Here is a 16,429-nt window from a genome sequence, read left to right as displayed (position 1 = left end):
CATCCCCCATACATGACAACACCTTTCAGATCGTCGATAGAGGAACAGCTCGCGCTAGAGCAGGAAATAATGACACTAGCAGACAAAGCTACTCTTCTGGAAGTTCCCCCCCCCCCCCCCCCCAAACCCCCCCCTCCCCAAGAAAGAGGGAAAGGATTCTATTCCCCCCTCTTCCTGAGGAAAAAGCAAACGGGTCCTACAGGACAATTATAAATCTGAAAAGCCTAAACAAGTACCGTACCGAATTGTACAGCCCTTCAAGATGGAAACAGTTAAGACATCAATAAAAATGTTGTTCCCTCTGTGTTTTATGGCAGTTCTAGACTTGAAGGATGCATATTACCACGTCCCTATTCACAAAGACCATCAAAAATGCCTCAGAATTGCGGTCCACATAGGGGGGGGTAATAAGACATTTGCAATTTGCAGCCCTCTCATTCGGGCTAGCCATAGCACCCCGTGTCTTTACCAAGCTAATGGCGGAAGTGATCGCTCACCTAAGGGAGCAGGACACCTTAATCGTGCCATATCTCGACGATCTCCTAGTAATCGGCAACTCCCAACAACATTGCGAGAGACAGTTAAGAGATCATGCAGTCCCTAGAGAACCTGGGCTTGCTGGTGAACTTGGCAAAGTCCAAGTTTAATACCATGCCAAGTCCAGGAATATCTGGGCATCACATTGGACTCTCAGGCAGGATTGCCGCCTTCCCTACGAGTAAGTGAAAAAAAATGATCAGCTTAGTCTCCAGAATGAGGCATCTCCCCTCCATATCCCTGCGTCAAGCAATGTCTCTTGAGGTCCATGACTGCTTGCATCCCTGCAGTTCAGTGGGCTCAACTCCATTCAAGGGATCTTTAATGGCAAATTTTGTCAGAAGTTTCTCTAGGAGGAAATCAGTTCAGTTTTGTCACTAAACACAATAATCTCCCTAGATTGGTGGACGTCTTGGGACAATCTGTCATGTGGAGTCCCCTGGGTAACCCCAGTCTCAAAAATAGTGACCACAGATGCAAGTACCAGTGGGTGGGGGGCCCACGTGGACGATCTCATAGCTGGTCAGACAGCTTTAAAGAGTTTATCTTCCAACATGAAGAAACTTCTCGCAGTCAAGTTCACCCTCTTAGAATTCATAAATCCCCTTCACTCTCAGCACGTCAGTCATGTCTGACAACAGAGTTGTGGTAGCATATCTGAATGATTAGGGGGGTACCCGTTACCGTCCCCTAATGGAGGTGGCAAAATCAATCTTCCAGATAGCAGAAAAAACCTTCAGTCCTTGACAGGCCTTCACATAAAAGGAGTGGGCAATCAGAGCGGACTTCTGAGTCGGTCCTGCTGAAACAAGGGGAATGGGAACTAAATTAGGCTGTATTCAACCAGATCTCGGAGAGGTGGGGAGTACCTAAGGTAAACACATTTTGCTCTATAACACCTCTGGGGAACCCAGTAGCATTGGACGCATTCCTGATTCCCTGGGACCACCAGCTAGCTTATGCTTTTCCCCCACTAGTTCTAATTCTAGCAGTCCTGAGAAATTCGGGAAGACAGAGCTCATGTAATCCTGATAGCTCCATTTTGGCCAAAAAGGCCATGGTTTGCCTGGATGAGGAGGATGTCCGTCTCCATCCCCTGGGTACTTCCGGATCTCCTCCTCCAGGGACCAGTAAAACACCCTCAGGTTGCAAGTTTACGCTTGACAGGCTGGAATTTGAAAGGGGACTATTAGAAAACGGGGTTTTCACCAGGGCTAGTACTAGTATCTACCCTACTACAAAGTAGAAAACCTGTAACAACTAAACAATACGGGAAAATCTGGAAAAAAAAAATTCCTTTCATCTGCAGGCGCCACAAAAGGTGAAGAAATTCCCCTGAATGCCATTCTAGAGTTCCTACAAAAGGGGTTAGAAAGGGGTCTGGCCACGAGCACCCTAAAAGTACATATAGCAGCTTTGGGGGCGCTGTTTAACTATGACTTGGCGGGGAATCGTTGGGTTTCCAGGTTTGTCAGAGCAGCAGGGAGGTCAAGACCTCTGGCCTCGCGCAGCACCCCTCAGTGGGATCTAAATCTAGTCCTTACGGCCCTGACTAAACCTCCCTTCGAGCCCTTAGCAGATGCCCCGTTAAAAACCTTATCTCTTAAAACTTCACTATTGGTCGCCCTCACCTCAGCACGCAGGGTTAGTGACATACAAGCTTTCTATCAACCCCCCTTTCATTCAGATCCTGGATGACAGGATAGTTCTCAAAACTAATCCAGCCTAACTCACAAAAGTAGCTTCCCGATTCCATAGAGCACAGTAGATATCCCTTCCCTCCTTTTGCCCTAACCCCAAAAACAAGCCGGAAGAATCCTTGCACACATTGGATGTTAGGAGATGCTTGATACACTATATGGAAGCCACTAAGGAGTGTAGGGAGGATGGATCTTTTTATCTGTTTCCAGGGTCCCCAAAAAGGAAGAAAGCAGCAAAAATAGGGATTTTTGTGTGTACTCACCGTAAAATCCTTTTATCCGAGCCACTCATTGGGGGACACAGGACCATGGGGTGTTATGCTGCTGTCACTAGGAGGCTGACGCTAAGCTGAGACAAAAAAAAGGTTAGCTCCTCCCCTGCAGTATACACCCTCATGCTGGCTTCCAGAGACCCAGTTCAGTGCAAAAGCAGTAGGAGAATAATAACAAAATAGCAAGTAACATTAGAGTATAACATGTCCAAAAAACAGTCAAAAACTGAAAAAGGTAACAAGCCGAACAGGCTAACAGGGTGGGTGCTGTATCCCCAATGAGTGGCTCGGAGAAAAGGATTTTACGGTGAGTACACACAAAAATCCCTATTTCTCCTTCACCACAGGACCATGGGACGTCCCAAAGCAGTCCCTGGGAGGGAAACAATACAACCAAATAACTCCGTGTACCATCTGACTACAAACGCGCAACAGCCGCTTGCAGAATACGTCTGCCAAGGGCCGCGTCCGCAGAGGAATGAATGCGGACATTGTAGTGCTTTGTGAAAGTATGCAGGCTGGACCACGTTGCGGCCTTGCAAACCTGCTCCGCTGTTGCCTGGTGCCGGATGGCCCAGGAAGCACCCATCGACCGAATGGAGTGTGCTCTAATCCCCGCCGGGATAGGTCTGCCCCTGACCCGGTAGGAATCCTGGATAGCAGATCGAATCCATCTGGCTATCGTGGCTTTAGACGCAGCCAAACCCTTTCTGTGACCCTCCGGGAGCACGAAAAGGGCGTCCGATTTTCTGAAATGAGCGGTTCTGGAAATGTACCTCCTAAGGGCTCGTACCACATCCAGGGAGTGAAGGGCTCTTTTGACCCTGTGTTTTGGCGGCGGGCAAAAAGAAGGGAGAATGATGTCCTCATTAAGGTGAAAAGTTGAGACCACCTTAGGAAGAAAGGCCGGAGATGGGCGAAGGACCACCTTGTCCTGGTGGAAGGCAAGAAAAGGAGCCCGGCAGGACAAAGCGGCCAATTCTGAAACCCGTCTGATGGACGTCACAGCTACAAGGAAGGCAACCTTCCAGTAGAGGACAGAAAGCGGAACGTCCTGAAGAGGCTCAAACGGAGGTTCCTGAAGAACCCCCAGGACCAAGTTGAGATCCCAGGTCTCCAACGGCATTCTGAAGGGGGGTACCACATGGGAGACCCCCTGAATAAAAGTCTTGACTTGAAGGTTGGCAGCGATCCTACGTTGGAATAACACGGATAACGCTGAGATCTGACCTTTTGAGGGAACTCAGCGCCAAACCGGAATCCAAACCGGACTGAAGGAAATCCAAAATGCAAGGGATGGAGAAAACGAGCGGAGGACGACCTTGGAGCCTACACCACGAGAAGGTTTTCCAGGTGCGGTGGTAGATGGAAGCGGAAGACTCCTTGCGAGCGCTTATCATGGTGGGAATGACCTGCTGAGAGAAACCAGCTCGAGTTAGGATCCAGGTTTCAACAGCCACCCCGTTAAACGTAGGGCCCCTGAGCTCTGGTGGCAGATCGGCCCTTGGCGAAGCAGATCTGGGCGGTCTGGTAACCGCCAGGGAACGTCGGCCACGAGCTGAACGAGCTCCGCGTACCAAGTGCGACGAGGCCAGTCCGGAGCGACCAGAATGACCGGAACCCCCTCCGTCTTGATTTTCCGGATCACCTTCGGCAGTAAGGGAAGCGGAGGAAACACGTAAGGGAGTTGGAACTGATGCCACGGGGATATCAGCGCATCCACTCCGATAGCCTGGGGATCCCGGGAGCGAGCAATGAAATTGTGAAACTTGGCGTTCAATCTGGACGCCATCAGATCCACGTCCGGGGTCCCCCAGCGAAGGCAGATCTGCCGAAAAACCTCTGGATGGAGTTCCCAGTCCCCCGAGGCAAGGCCCTGCCGGATTAGAATGTCCGCCCAGTTTTCGACGCCCGGAATGTGCACCGCGGAAATGGTGGAGTGGTTGGCTTCGGCCCAGCGAAGGATGTGGGAGACTTCCTGCATCGCCGCCCTGCTGCGGGTACCCCCTTGGTGGTTTATGTATGCCACCCCTGTGACATTGTCCGATTGGACTCGGATTGGGTGACCCGCGAGCAGGGAGTGAAAGCGTCTCAGAGCGAGTCTGATCGCACGAATCTCCAGGATGTTTACAGGGAGCCTCGACTCCCGCACTGTCCAACGACCCTGGACAGAGTGGTGAAGAAACACCGCACCCCAACCGAGTAGACTGCTGTCGGTAGTAACCACTAACCAGCGGATCGGGAGAAAGGACTTCCCCTGGAGGAGAGATGGACCCAGGGTCCACCATGCAAGGATTGTCTGATCCGCGGAGACAAAGGACAAGGATGATCGAGGGATAAGGGACTTCCGTCCCAGTTGTCCAGCAGAGCCTGTTGTAGGGGGTGGAGATGGAGTTGAGCGAAGTGGACCGCTTCTATTGCGGCTACCATCTTGCCCAGGATCTTCATGGCGAACCGAATGGATCACGGGCGAGGATGGCAGAGCGTCCGGGCTCCTTGCTGAAGCTCTTGGGCCTTGGACCGAGGAAGCCAGACCAGTCCCCTTGAGGTGTCAAGGATCATTCCCAGAAAGGAGATCCGACGGGCCGGAACGGGGGAGGACTTGTCCAAGTTGATCAGCCAGCCCATGCGCGAAAGAGAATCCAAGGTAATGCGGACGCTTGCCTCGCAGGCCTGATAAGACGGACCCTTGATGAGGAGGTCGTCTAAGTAAGGTAACACGACCACTCCTTGAGAATGAAAAATGGCCATGACGGCCGCCATGACTTTCGTGAATACCCTGGGCGCTGTGGCAAGACCGAAGGGCAAGGCCGTGAATTGGAAATTGTCCTCTAGGATGGCAAAGCGGAGAAACCTTTGATGTGGCGGGAATATTGGAATGTGAAGATAGGCATCCTTGATGTCTATCGATGCCAGGTATTCCCCTCTCTCCATCGAAGAGATGACCGACCGGAGCGATTCCATCCTGAAATGTCGAACTTTTGCGCACTTGTTCAGGAGCTTCAGGTCCAAAATGGGGCGCACTTTCCCGTCCTTTTTTGGCACAACGAAGAGGTTTGAGTAAAAACCTCTGAACCTCTCATGTTCCGAAACCGGAACAATGACCCCGCTCTGGCGGAGGGAACGAATGGCGCACAGAATGGCGTGAGACTGAGCCCCCGAACTGGGGAGACGAGAGGGAAAAAACCGAGCTGGAGGGGAGGCAGAGAACTCTATTTTGTAGCCAGACACCAGATCCCTGACCCATTCGTCGTGGATGACGGAGAGCCAGACTTGCTGAAAAAGAAGTAGACGACCGCCTACTTTGGTGTCGACTGGAACAGTTCCCGAGTCATTGCGAAGGGAATCTGGCAGGCCTGGACCCTCTGGTTCTGGGTTGCCTGGGCTTTACTCGCCAGGGCTGATTTGGCCTGAAAGAGGGACGAACGTCTGTCTGAGCGAGCGGATCGGTCCGATCTGGAAGAGGCGGCAGGATTGGACCAGGATGGACTGCTACGAAAGGGCCAAAAACGAAAGTATGGTTGGCGCTGAAAGGCAGCCTTGGGCCTCTGTTGGGGAAGGAACTTGCTCTTTCCCCCTGTAGCGTCAGAAATATGCTGGTCTAGCTTTTCTCCAAAAAGACGCCCTCTGAAAAGGAAGGGAAATCAGAGACTTTTTAGAGGAGGAATCTGCGCGCCACTCTGAGCCAAATGGCTCTTCTGATGGTGATGGCGTTTGAGGCCGCCGTTGCTGCACAGTTCGCTGCATTGAGGGATGCGTACATCACGTAATCACCAGCCATGGCAATCTGTTTGGCAAGGTCCGCCACCTCAGACGGGAGATCCTGCTCCTGAACAGATTTTGCTAGGGCCTCTGCCCAGGAAACCATCGCCTTGGCCACCCAAGCCGCGGCGAAGGAGGGAAATAGGGAAGAACCTGAGGCTTCGTACACTGAGCGAGCTAGGGAATCTAGCTGGCGTTCTGTGGGGTTCCTAATTGAAGCGCCATCTGGAACGGATGAGTTTTGGAAGCAAGGCGTGAAACCGGAGGATCTACCAAAGGGGACTCCGTCCAGTCTTTAACGAGATCTGCGGAAAAAGGATACTTCGATTCCAGGGCCTTCTTGCCCGTGAAACGCTTATCCGGACGCTCTGTGTCGCCTGACTATATCCAGGAAATCTGGGTGAGAGGCGAACGTCTTATGAGAACGTTTGGCCCTAGTAAAGGAGACTGAGTGGTCCGGAGCCGAGTTGGGGTCATCTTCCACCTTGAGGGCGTGATTGACTGCCTCAATGAGGGAGTCCACTGTAGATCTAAACTCCGGAGCATCTGGGTCTAAGGATACATCAGACTCATATTCAGTCGTGAACGCTACGAGCCCCTAAAGAGGGTGAGCGAGAGGTGGAGCTGCCAGAAGCTGAGTGGCGAGGAGAGTGCTCAGGAGAGGTAGTGCGGATCCGTTTTCTGGATGACCGTGCCTCTTTCCGGAGAGAGCGGCCCCTGCTGGCCGACTATTCCCCTGTTACGGAGGGATCTCTTAACCCAAGAAAAGGATTGCCTCACTCCCCAGGGGGGTTCTGAATGGATTTGATGGCATTGGCTAAAAAATCCACGGACTGAGACAGAGAAGCGACCCACGCAGGGGGACTGGCTACCCGGGGCTCGGTGGCGATGGAGGGCTCCTGGGCACCCCCCTCCCTGAGGCACTTACCCCGAAAAGAGGGGGAACGCCGACTCCTGCTGCACATAGGTGAGCTGTGCCCAGGGATTTGTAGACAAGGACGGTGCAGGGATTGAGGAACCTCCATCCACCATCCCCTGAGAAGGGGGGTGGAGAGGAACCGTCCGCCTCCTTCCATCAACCGCAGAGTCAGTGGTGATGCACTGGGGGCTGCACGGACGCCACAAAGTAAGGTGCCTCTGAGCAGCCGAGGGGTAAACCTGGTGGGCAGGGCAGATGTCCGGCAAAAAAGACCTGGCTGCAGAGGAGGATACGTGGAGGACACTCCATGTGCTCGTCTGTAAGGGGGGTGGGGGAGATCGGTCCCTAGAAAAGGCCCGTCGCCCCCAAAAATCAACTCAGGCAGTGGCATCCCACGTCGCAGGAGAGGATACGGAGAGGTGAACTCCCGTGCTCGCCTGTTGGTGGTTCGGGGAGATCGGAGCCTTGAAAGGATCCGTCGCCCCTTCGTCCAGTAAAAGAGCGTTAAATCCAGTGTGCCTCCTACGGACACTAAGCTTGAACTGGGTCTCTGGAAGCCAGCATGAGGGTGTATACTGCAGGGGAGGAGCTAACTTTTTTTTTTTTTTTTGTCTCAGCTTAGTGTCAGCCTCCTAGTGACAGCAGCATAACACCCCATGGTCCTGTGTCCCCCAATGTGGCGAAGGAGAAGGCACAATAGCAAGATGGATCAGAGATGCCATCAGCCTGTCGTACTCATCGAGTGGGGTACCAATCCCGGGAGAAATCAGAGCAAACTCAACTAGAGCCGTAGCGACCTCCTGGGCAGAAAGGGCCGATGCTTAAGTTGATCAGATCAACATTCTATAGGCACTATAGATTGGACCTTATCTCTTCCTCAGATCTCCCCTTCGGAAAAAGGGTTCTGGAAGCTTTGGTCCCTCCCTAATGTACAGTCTCTGCAATTCTCTCCGTGGTGCCGTCATGGGGGACAGAGAAAATTGTAGTTACTTACCGATAACTGTATTTCTGAGCCCATGACGGCACCCGTACATTCCCTCCCTTCACTTAAGTGCACATTGATAGAATGTACCTTTACTAAACACCTAAAGGTACCGTCACACATAACGATATCGTTGCTTTTTGTGACGTAGCAACGATATCGTTACCGAAATCGTTGTGTGACAGCGACCAACGATCAGAACTTTATTTTGGTCGCTGATCTCCCGCTGACATTGCTGAATCTGCGTGTGTGACGCCGATTCAGCGATGTCTTCACTGGTAACCAGGGTAAATATCTGGTTACTAAGCGCAGGGCCGCGCTTAGTAACCCAATGTTTACCCTGGTTACCATTGTAAATGTAAACAAAAAAAAACACATACTTACATTCCGGTGTCTGGTCACGTCCCTCGCCTTCAGCTTTCCGCACTGACTGTGAGCGCCGGCCGGCCGTAAAGCAGAGCACAGCGGTGACGTCACAGCTCTGCGTTACGGCCGGCCGGCGCGCCGCTCAGTCAGTGCGGGAAGCTGAAGGCGAGGGACGTGACCAGACACCGGAATGTAAGTATGTAGTTTTGTTTTTTTTTACATTTATAATGGTAACCAGGGTAAACATCGGGTTACTAAGCGCGGCCCTGCGCTTAGTAACCCGATGTTTACCCTGGTTACCCGGGGACTTCGGCATCGTTGGTCGCTGGAGAGCTGTCTGTGTGACAGCTCTCCAGCGACCACACAGTGACGAAACAACGAGGCTGCAGTGATCGGCATCGTTGCCTATATCGCTGCAGTGTCGCTTAATGTGACGGTACCTTAAGTAAATAGCCACGTGGTATCTCGGTTAAAGTCTTCAAGTAATGTTGATTTTAGATTCTGTGTTAACTTAAGCTCCCATCATGCTCTGTAAACAACTGGTGCGGGAGAGAGGTACCGCCTTTTTATCTGTAGGTTTCCTGTCCTTGGTGGGCGGATCCCCTCTCTCCGTGGTGCCATCATGGGCTCAGAGAAATACCGCTATCGATAAGTAACTACAATTTTTTTTTTTCTTCCAACCTAAATTGGTCATCTACTTCCACATCTTCCGGACCCGGCCGGGCACAACGTAGGGATAGAGGTCCCCAGACCACTTACAAACCTTCATGGAGAGGCAGGCCTAGGCAGTCAGGATCCAGGGGGTCCAGACCGGGCAGATCTCCCACACAATGACTCCCGGTGGTATCCGGAGGACACCCTCAAAGTAGGCGGCCACCTGCTTTCCTTCACCGACGCGTGGCCCTCGGTCATTCACGACAGATGGGTCCGCGACCTAGTACCCTCCTGATACAAGATAGACTTCTTATCTCTTCCACCAAATCGTTTTTTTCCTGTCTTCTCCTCCCAAGGCAAAGGCATCAGAGTTCTTCAAAGCCATAAGCTCTCTAAAGAAGACGGAAGGTTTCAAGGTTTTTATTCAAACCTGTTCATTGTTCCAAAGAAGGGCGGTACAGTACGGCCCATACTGGACTTAAAACTGCTGAACAAGTCCATCAGGGTACGACGGTTCCGAATGGAATCGCTTCGTTCTGTCATCGCCTCCATGGCAAAAGGGGAGTTCCTAGCGTCTATAGACATCCAGGGCGCATACCTCCACATTCCAATTTTCCCTTCTCACCAGAGGTTCCTTCCCTTCGCAGTTCAGGAGCAATGCTTCCAATTCGTTGCTTTGCCTTTCGGACTCGCCACCGCTCCCAGGGTATTTACCAAGGTCATGGTGGCCGCCATGGCCATCCTTCTCACCCGAGGCATGGTGGTGCTACCGTATCTAGACGATATCCTCATCAAAGGCCCCACTTTCCGCGCCTGCAAGGAGGCCGTGAACATCACAATAGATTCTCTCTCGCCTGGGTTGGAAGATAAACTTCAAAAAATCTTCCCCAGTACCGGGTCAGTGGACTTCCTTTCTAGGAATGATACTGGACTCGTCCCAGGGGTTGCTGCTTCTTCCGATCAACATCTTAGAAATTCGGGCAATCAGGTTAGCTCTTCTCTAATTCCATCCCTTCCTGGCGGGTCATCCCATCAGGATTCAGTCCGACAATGCCACTGCAGTGCCATACATAAACTGACAGGGGGAACCCGCAGCATGGCAACCATGAACGAGGTAGGCTACATTCTCCGTTGGGCCGAGGGATACCGCTCAATGATTTTTGCGGTTCACATCCCGGGAGTGGACAATTGGGAGGCAGATTTCCTCAGTCGACAAGGCCTCGACTCCGGGGAGTGGTCTCTTCATCTGGAAATCTTCCACCAGATCTGCTGTTGTTGGGGAACTCCGGACGTGGATCTGATTGCCTCATGGCTAAATTCCAAGGTTCCCGACTTCATAGTTCGGTCCCACAACCCAGCAGCCATTGGGGCAGATGCTCTCATACTCCCGTGGCATCATTTTCAGCTTCCGTACATAGTCTCAAACCCCCCCTGCTCCCCTTATTGCTGAGATTCATCAAAAAGATCAGAGCGGAGGGAGTACCGGTAATCCTGATTACGCTGGGCATGGTACGCGGAACTACTTCAACTAGTCACCGATGTTCCCTGGCGATTACCGAATCGTGCAGACCTGCTATCACAGGGCCCCATTTACCACCAGAACTCCGAGGCCCTGTGTTTGACAGCATGGCAGTTGAATCCTGGGTTCTAACCCAGCCAGGTTTCCCTCCGGAAGTCATCTCTACCATGATCAGCGCTAGAAAGCCTACGTCTATGCGCATTTCTCATCACACTTGGAAAACCTTCTTTTCCTGGTGCAACGACCGGGGACGTTCTCCTCTTGAATATTCCATTCCTTCCATCTTCAAATTTTTACAAACTGGTTTGGACTTAGGTCTCGCCCTTAGTTCTCTCAAGGGGCAGATTTCAGCCCTGTCCGTTCTGTTTCAACGCAGGATTGCCAACAGATTTCGAGTGAAGACATGCATTCAGGGAGCCTCCCATAGGGTGCCACCCTATAAGATGCTGATGGGACCTTAATCTGGTCCTCGGAGTCTTGCAAGAAGCTCCTTTTAAAACCTCTACAGGAGGTTTCCCTGTCCTTTTTTCATGGAAGGTTACCTTCTTAATTGCGGTCACGTCCATTAGATGAGTCTCAGAGCTGGCGGATTTGTCTTGTCAAGCTCCGTTCCTGAATTTATCAGGATAAGGTGGTTTTGAGAACATCCCCGTCCTTTTTGCCAAAAGTTGTCTCATCCTTTCATCTCAATCAGGAGATTGTCTTACTGTCTCTCTGTCCGGCACCAGTACATCTCATTGAGAAGGCCCTCCACACACTGGATGTAGTGAGAGCTCTCAAGAGATAAGTCTCACGGACGGCGTCCTTCTGCAGGTCGGATGCCCTGTTTGTGCTCCCAGTAGGGCCAAGGAAGGGGTTTCCCACTTCCAAGGCGACAATAGCCAAATTAATTCGTTCAGCTATTCAGTAGTCCTACCGAGGTCAGGTCATCCTGTCCCAGCAGGGATTAAGGCTCATTCCACTCGGTCAGTGAGTGCGTCTTGGGCCATCCGGCTTCTGCAGCACAAGTTTGCAGAGCTGCGACCTGGTCCAGTCTGCGTACGTTAACTAAACATTACCATATTCATTCTCAAGCCTTGGCAGATGTGACCGTCGGCAGACGAATTTTGCAGGCGGCTGTGCCGCATCTGTAACCTGTGGCTACGAGGAGCAATTACAGTTGACTGTTCCCCAGGTGCTGCTTTAGGACGTCCCATGGTCCTGTGTCCCTCAATGAGGCTTAGGTGAAACAGGGATTTTTTGTGTACTCGCCGTAAAATCCTTTTCTCCGAGCCAATCATTGGGGGACACAGCACCCACCCTGTTAGCCTAACGGCTTTGGTTTTCTGTGTTGGCTTGGTTTTGACATAGTTCATCCTGGTTAAATGTTAAGTTCCTACTGCTTTGTTACCCAACTGGTTCACTTGGAGCCAGCAGAAGGGTGTACACTGCAGGGGAGGAGCTATTTTTTTCTGTATTACTTAGTGTCCTCCTTGTGGCAGCTGCATAATATCCATGGTCCTGTGTCCCCAAGTGGTTGGCTCGGAGAAAAGGATTTTACGGGGAGTACACAAAAATCCTTGTTTCTCTGAAACATAGCATTGTTTGAGTTAAATAAATATATATGACTGAAATCATTCAGCTAGTGCCTGATGCATGCTGTCTGATCCACTGCCAGCATGTTTGCTGTACCTTTAAAAAAAAAAAAAAAAAAAAAAAAAAAAATTATCTAAGCAATAATTCCACTAGTGAAGATGGTAACCAATATACTCTTCAAGAAAATTGGTTAAATGCAGCAGAAGAGATCTAAAACCAAACTTTTATGAAGTACGGTTAAGAGCTCCATTCAAAAATAAAAAAAATAGTGCTCAATGGTATTAAAAGTAACGGTCTCGCCCAATTATTGTAGTGGATCCAAAATAATTTATAATAATAATTTACAATTCCACATAGTCATTTCTATTTGAGAGTGGGGATTCATGCCCAGGTGCCTAGATTTGGATTCTGCGGCCATGAATACCTATTGGATATATCCTGCATAAAGGACGTCACATTGATAATGCAGTTTTATGAATGTATGTATCTGACTGGCATACCTCCATTGTGGGGTTTATATACCATAAATGGCAGTAAGTGTTTCCAAAACCAGTACATAATCTGTTGGATTGACTGTATTATCCTTTTAATGAATGTATACTGTTCCAACCCCATGGTTCTGGGGTTGCCTGCTCCAGTGGTCTCCAACAGAATGGGGAATGGAGGACTTCTTGTTTTTAATAAGTTTGTTACCTGGTTGCTACAGCCAGTCACAGACCTCGGGATGTTATCCCTTACTGACATGGCTGAGACCACCGGAGTGATCTGCCTTGCAGCCACAGGGGTTTGAGCATTAACACACCTTTTTTAATGTTTGCATTTTGGCAGCCCATAAGAGTATGTTACAGGGTGTCCAAAAATGTAGTAGACTCTTTATGGGTGTTGTGTGGCAATGGGACACAGAATAGTTAAGTGGGTTAAGTTACCAGCTGCTCAGTTGTACAATGTGGCCATTTTGATGTATTATACCTCTTTTAGGCTAATTTCACACTAGCGTTAACTGCAATCCGTCACAATGTGTCGTTTTGCAGAAAAAACGCATCCTGCAAAAGTGCTTGCAGGATGCGTTTTTTCCCCATAGACTTGTATTGACGACGCATTGCAACGGATTGCCACACGTCGCATCCGTCATGCGACGGATGCGTCGTGCTTTGGCGGACTGTCGGCACAAAAAAAAAAAACGCTACATGTAAAGTTTTTTGCTGCCGACGGACCGCTTTTTCCGACCGCGCATGCGCGGCCGGAACTCCTCCCCCACCTCCCCGCACCTCACAATGGGGCAGCGGATGCGATGAAAATCTGCATCCGCTGCACCCGTTGTGCGGCGCTTACAACACTAGCGTCGGTAACCTCGGCCCGACGCTAGTGTGAAAGAAGCCTCAGGCAGTATATATGATAGATTTTTGACTTCGTGTCTGATAACATGGTCTTACAGACCAGAGAGGAAGCCTATTTCTCCAAGCAATTTATTTGGTAGTCTAAATGGCAAGCCCTTCCTGTGTGCCCTGTTAGCATCAGTCTTTATTACTGTATTTTCTGGTGTATAAGACTACTTTTTAACCCTTGAAAATCTTCTCAAAAGTCGGATATCGTCTTATACGCCAGGTGTTGTCTTATAGGGCAGGTGCGGAGTAATCTGCGGTCGCCGCGTATTGTGGGGGGAGCGACCCCAATGACAAGGAGAGGGGGCATCTCACCGGGAATGTGTAAGTAAAGCAGAGGCAGAGAAGGAGATAATGGGATACAAGGGTGAGCCAGATTAGTGAAAGAGGAGTGTTTTTCTAGGCACCGCACCGCTCTCTCTTATTTGCATACCCCTGGCATCCCAGACGCTGACAGTTTGCTTCACTTACACCTTCCTGGTGAGGCGCTCCCTCACCTCGTCATCGGGACCACTCCCCCCCACTATATACTTCGACCGCAGATTGCTCCGCACCCACCCTATAAGACGACACCCGGCATATAAGACAACCCCCGACTTTTGAGAAGATTTTATATTTTAACTGGAAAAGTTGGGGGTCGTCTTATACGCCGGAAATACTTGCTGTGTTGTACCCTAAACCTCTTGCATAGGCCTGGTAACGGAACGGTCACCCAGAACGATCTAGTATTTTTGTCACGTCTCATTCCTTAATATAACTCTCTCTATTTTTAATAGATTCATGACATCCTGTACTTTTTCCCCCAAACACGAGACGATGAAATCCAGTTCCTTTTTGCCTCGGAGTGCAAGACGGGATTTCGGCACCTATACCGGATCACCAGCATATTGAGAGCTGCCAGTACTGGTAAAGCCGGAGCCGATCTTCTAGGGCTCAGTGAGTTGCTTGCTACCCTTTATATACACCTTGACATCAATGTGTCAGATCTGTTTAGCTCTAATCTGAATATACTTTTTTTTTTTTTTTTTTTTATCTCTATTAAATGTCTTCTCCCCTCATCAGCACGCATGTGACGTATGGATTTTTGTTGCCATGTAAACATGTTTCCAAGAAACCAGAGTAATATATTCATTCTGATTGCACTGAACAAAAATATAATCCTGACCAGAAACCGTTAACTGCCAACTATAGTATATGCACTATATATTGTACACCTCTCTTTGCAAAATTCATCAACCGTGCTTTGGTTGATATTTTGATTGCAGATTAAAGGGAACCTGTCGTCCTGATTCACGAGCAGCTTGGATCAGACAGCGGATTCAATATTGCAGCACTGTATATTGAAAATTGTCTGGGGACTGTGTCTCTGACTAGTCCTAGGCAGGTCCCCAGCGGATTCTCGCCGCCCCTGCTCCCGTAATCAACAGGTCTCTCCCTATGCGAACTCTTATAGGATGAGAATAGTATTTCTAGGGGGACGGCAAGAAATCTCTGGGGTCCGGTCTTGGACTGACTGTAGATTTCAAAGTAAAACTTGCACAGCTACAATAAGTGTCTGATTCATGCTATCTGTGATTTTGGCAGCACGAATCAGATGACTGGTTCCCTTTAAAGGGAACCTGTCACCCCCCATAATCAAAGATGAGCTAAGCCCACCAGCACCAGGGGCTTATATACAGCATTCTGGAATGCTGTAGATAAGCCCCCGATGTATCCTGAAAGATGAGAAAAAGAGAACATTTATTAGGTTAAATCCTCAAATAACATCTACATGTACTAACAAACTTGACTACATCACGCAGTTGCCTCATTGAAATGTTATTGAAGGAGGCGATCATCAGAAATGATGTGTTGAATAAATCGGGTTTTGTGTTAAATTTATTTTTAAACAATGCTTGGCAATGTGTTTCTTTTTTTTTTTTTTTTTTGCCCAGTCTATATTAAATATGTAACATTTTCCTGTTTTCATACTGGCTATTTGGGCTTCTTTTTAGAATCTTTCATGTTTCAGGAAACAACACATGTACATTGCCACCATGATCAGACTCAGATCCTTTTTTTTTTTTGTATTGAAACATCTGAGTGTGTGCAAATGTCATTGGGAAGGGGAGCTGTGGCATCATATATTGTAATTGGTGGATCCGGTTTTATCAGCTGTCTATAGAGGTGTTACCTGTCATTGTAATCCTGCTTCCTGGCCTTTCAGAAGTTTTCTTATCAGAAGCATCCCTAAAAATAAAAATCCCTTTCCAGTGTGAAAATTGCAAGATTACTAATTTTATTTGCTTTAATAAGGATGGTGGTACGGAAAAAAATAGACAAATGGTTTTAAAAATACACGTAACACAATAAGCTGAATTTATCAAGAAGTCCTTTCCTGGTGATGGCTTTTAAGTAAAACAATACTCGACAACAGGACTGCTAAGCTTTGCTTTTGTTCCCAGATCACAGGTCGCCTCAGTTAAATGTTAGGGATTACTCATGTAATTTTGAGCATTAAGTTTATCCAAGCCTATTACTCGTACGTTGCAAATGAGGTCATTATGTTTCATCAGTATTTGTACACCAAAACCAGGGGTGGATCCTAAGCAGAGGGGAAATATGATCGAATGATTCATATTTCTTTTGTTTGCATCCACCTCTGGCTCTAAAATACTGAACTAAACTGCAATCTGTGAATAAGGCTTAGTATTTGGGGAGTTTTAGAAGATGCTTGGGAAAAATGTTCAGGAAAATGTCTTGAGACTGAAAACACACACCT

General features: G+C 49.2%; 1 protein-coding gene across 3 annotated transcripts in view; it reads left to right on the top strand.

The window, feature by feature from the left end:
• DPP8 (dipeptidyl peptidase 8) overlaps positions 1-16,429 on the top strand; it is an 80,385-nt gene that overhangs the window by 51,652 nt on the left and 12,304 nt on the right. For all 3 annotated transcript variants that reach the window (XM_069766361.1, XM_069766362.1, XM_069766363.1), the window contains one exon: positions 14,445-14,604. In XM_069766361.1, the coding sequence (XP_069622462.1) occupies positions 14,445-14,604 (160 nt within the window). The remainder of the gene's footprint in view (positions 1-14,444; positions 14,605-16,429) is intronic.

This window comes from Ranitomeya imitator, chromosome 4, assembly GCF_032444005.1.
Source record: "Ranitomeya imitator isolate aRanImi1 chromosome 4, aRanImi1.pri, whole genome shotgun sequence".
Lineage (NCBI taxonomy): Eukaryota > Metazoa > Chordata > Amphibia > Anura > Dendrobatidae > Ranitomeya > Ranitomeya imitator.
This window is presented reverse-complemented; position numbering and strand designations above follow the sequence as displayed.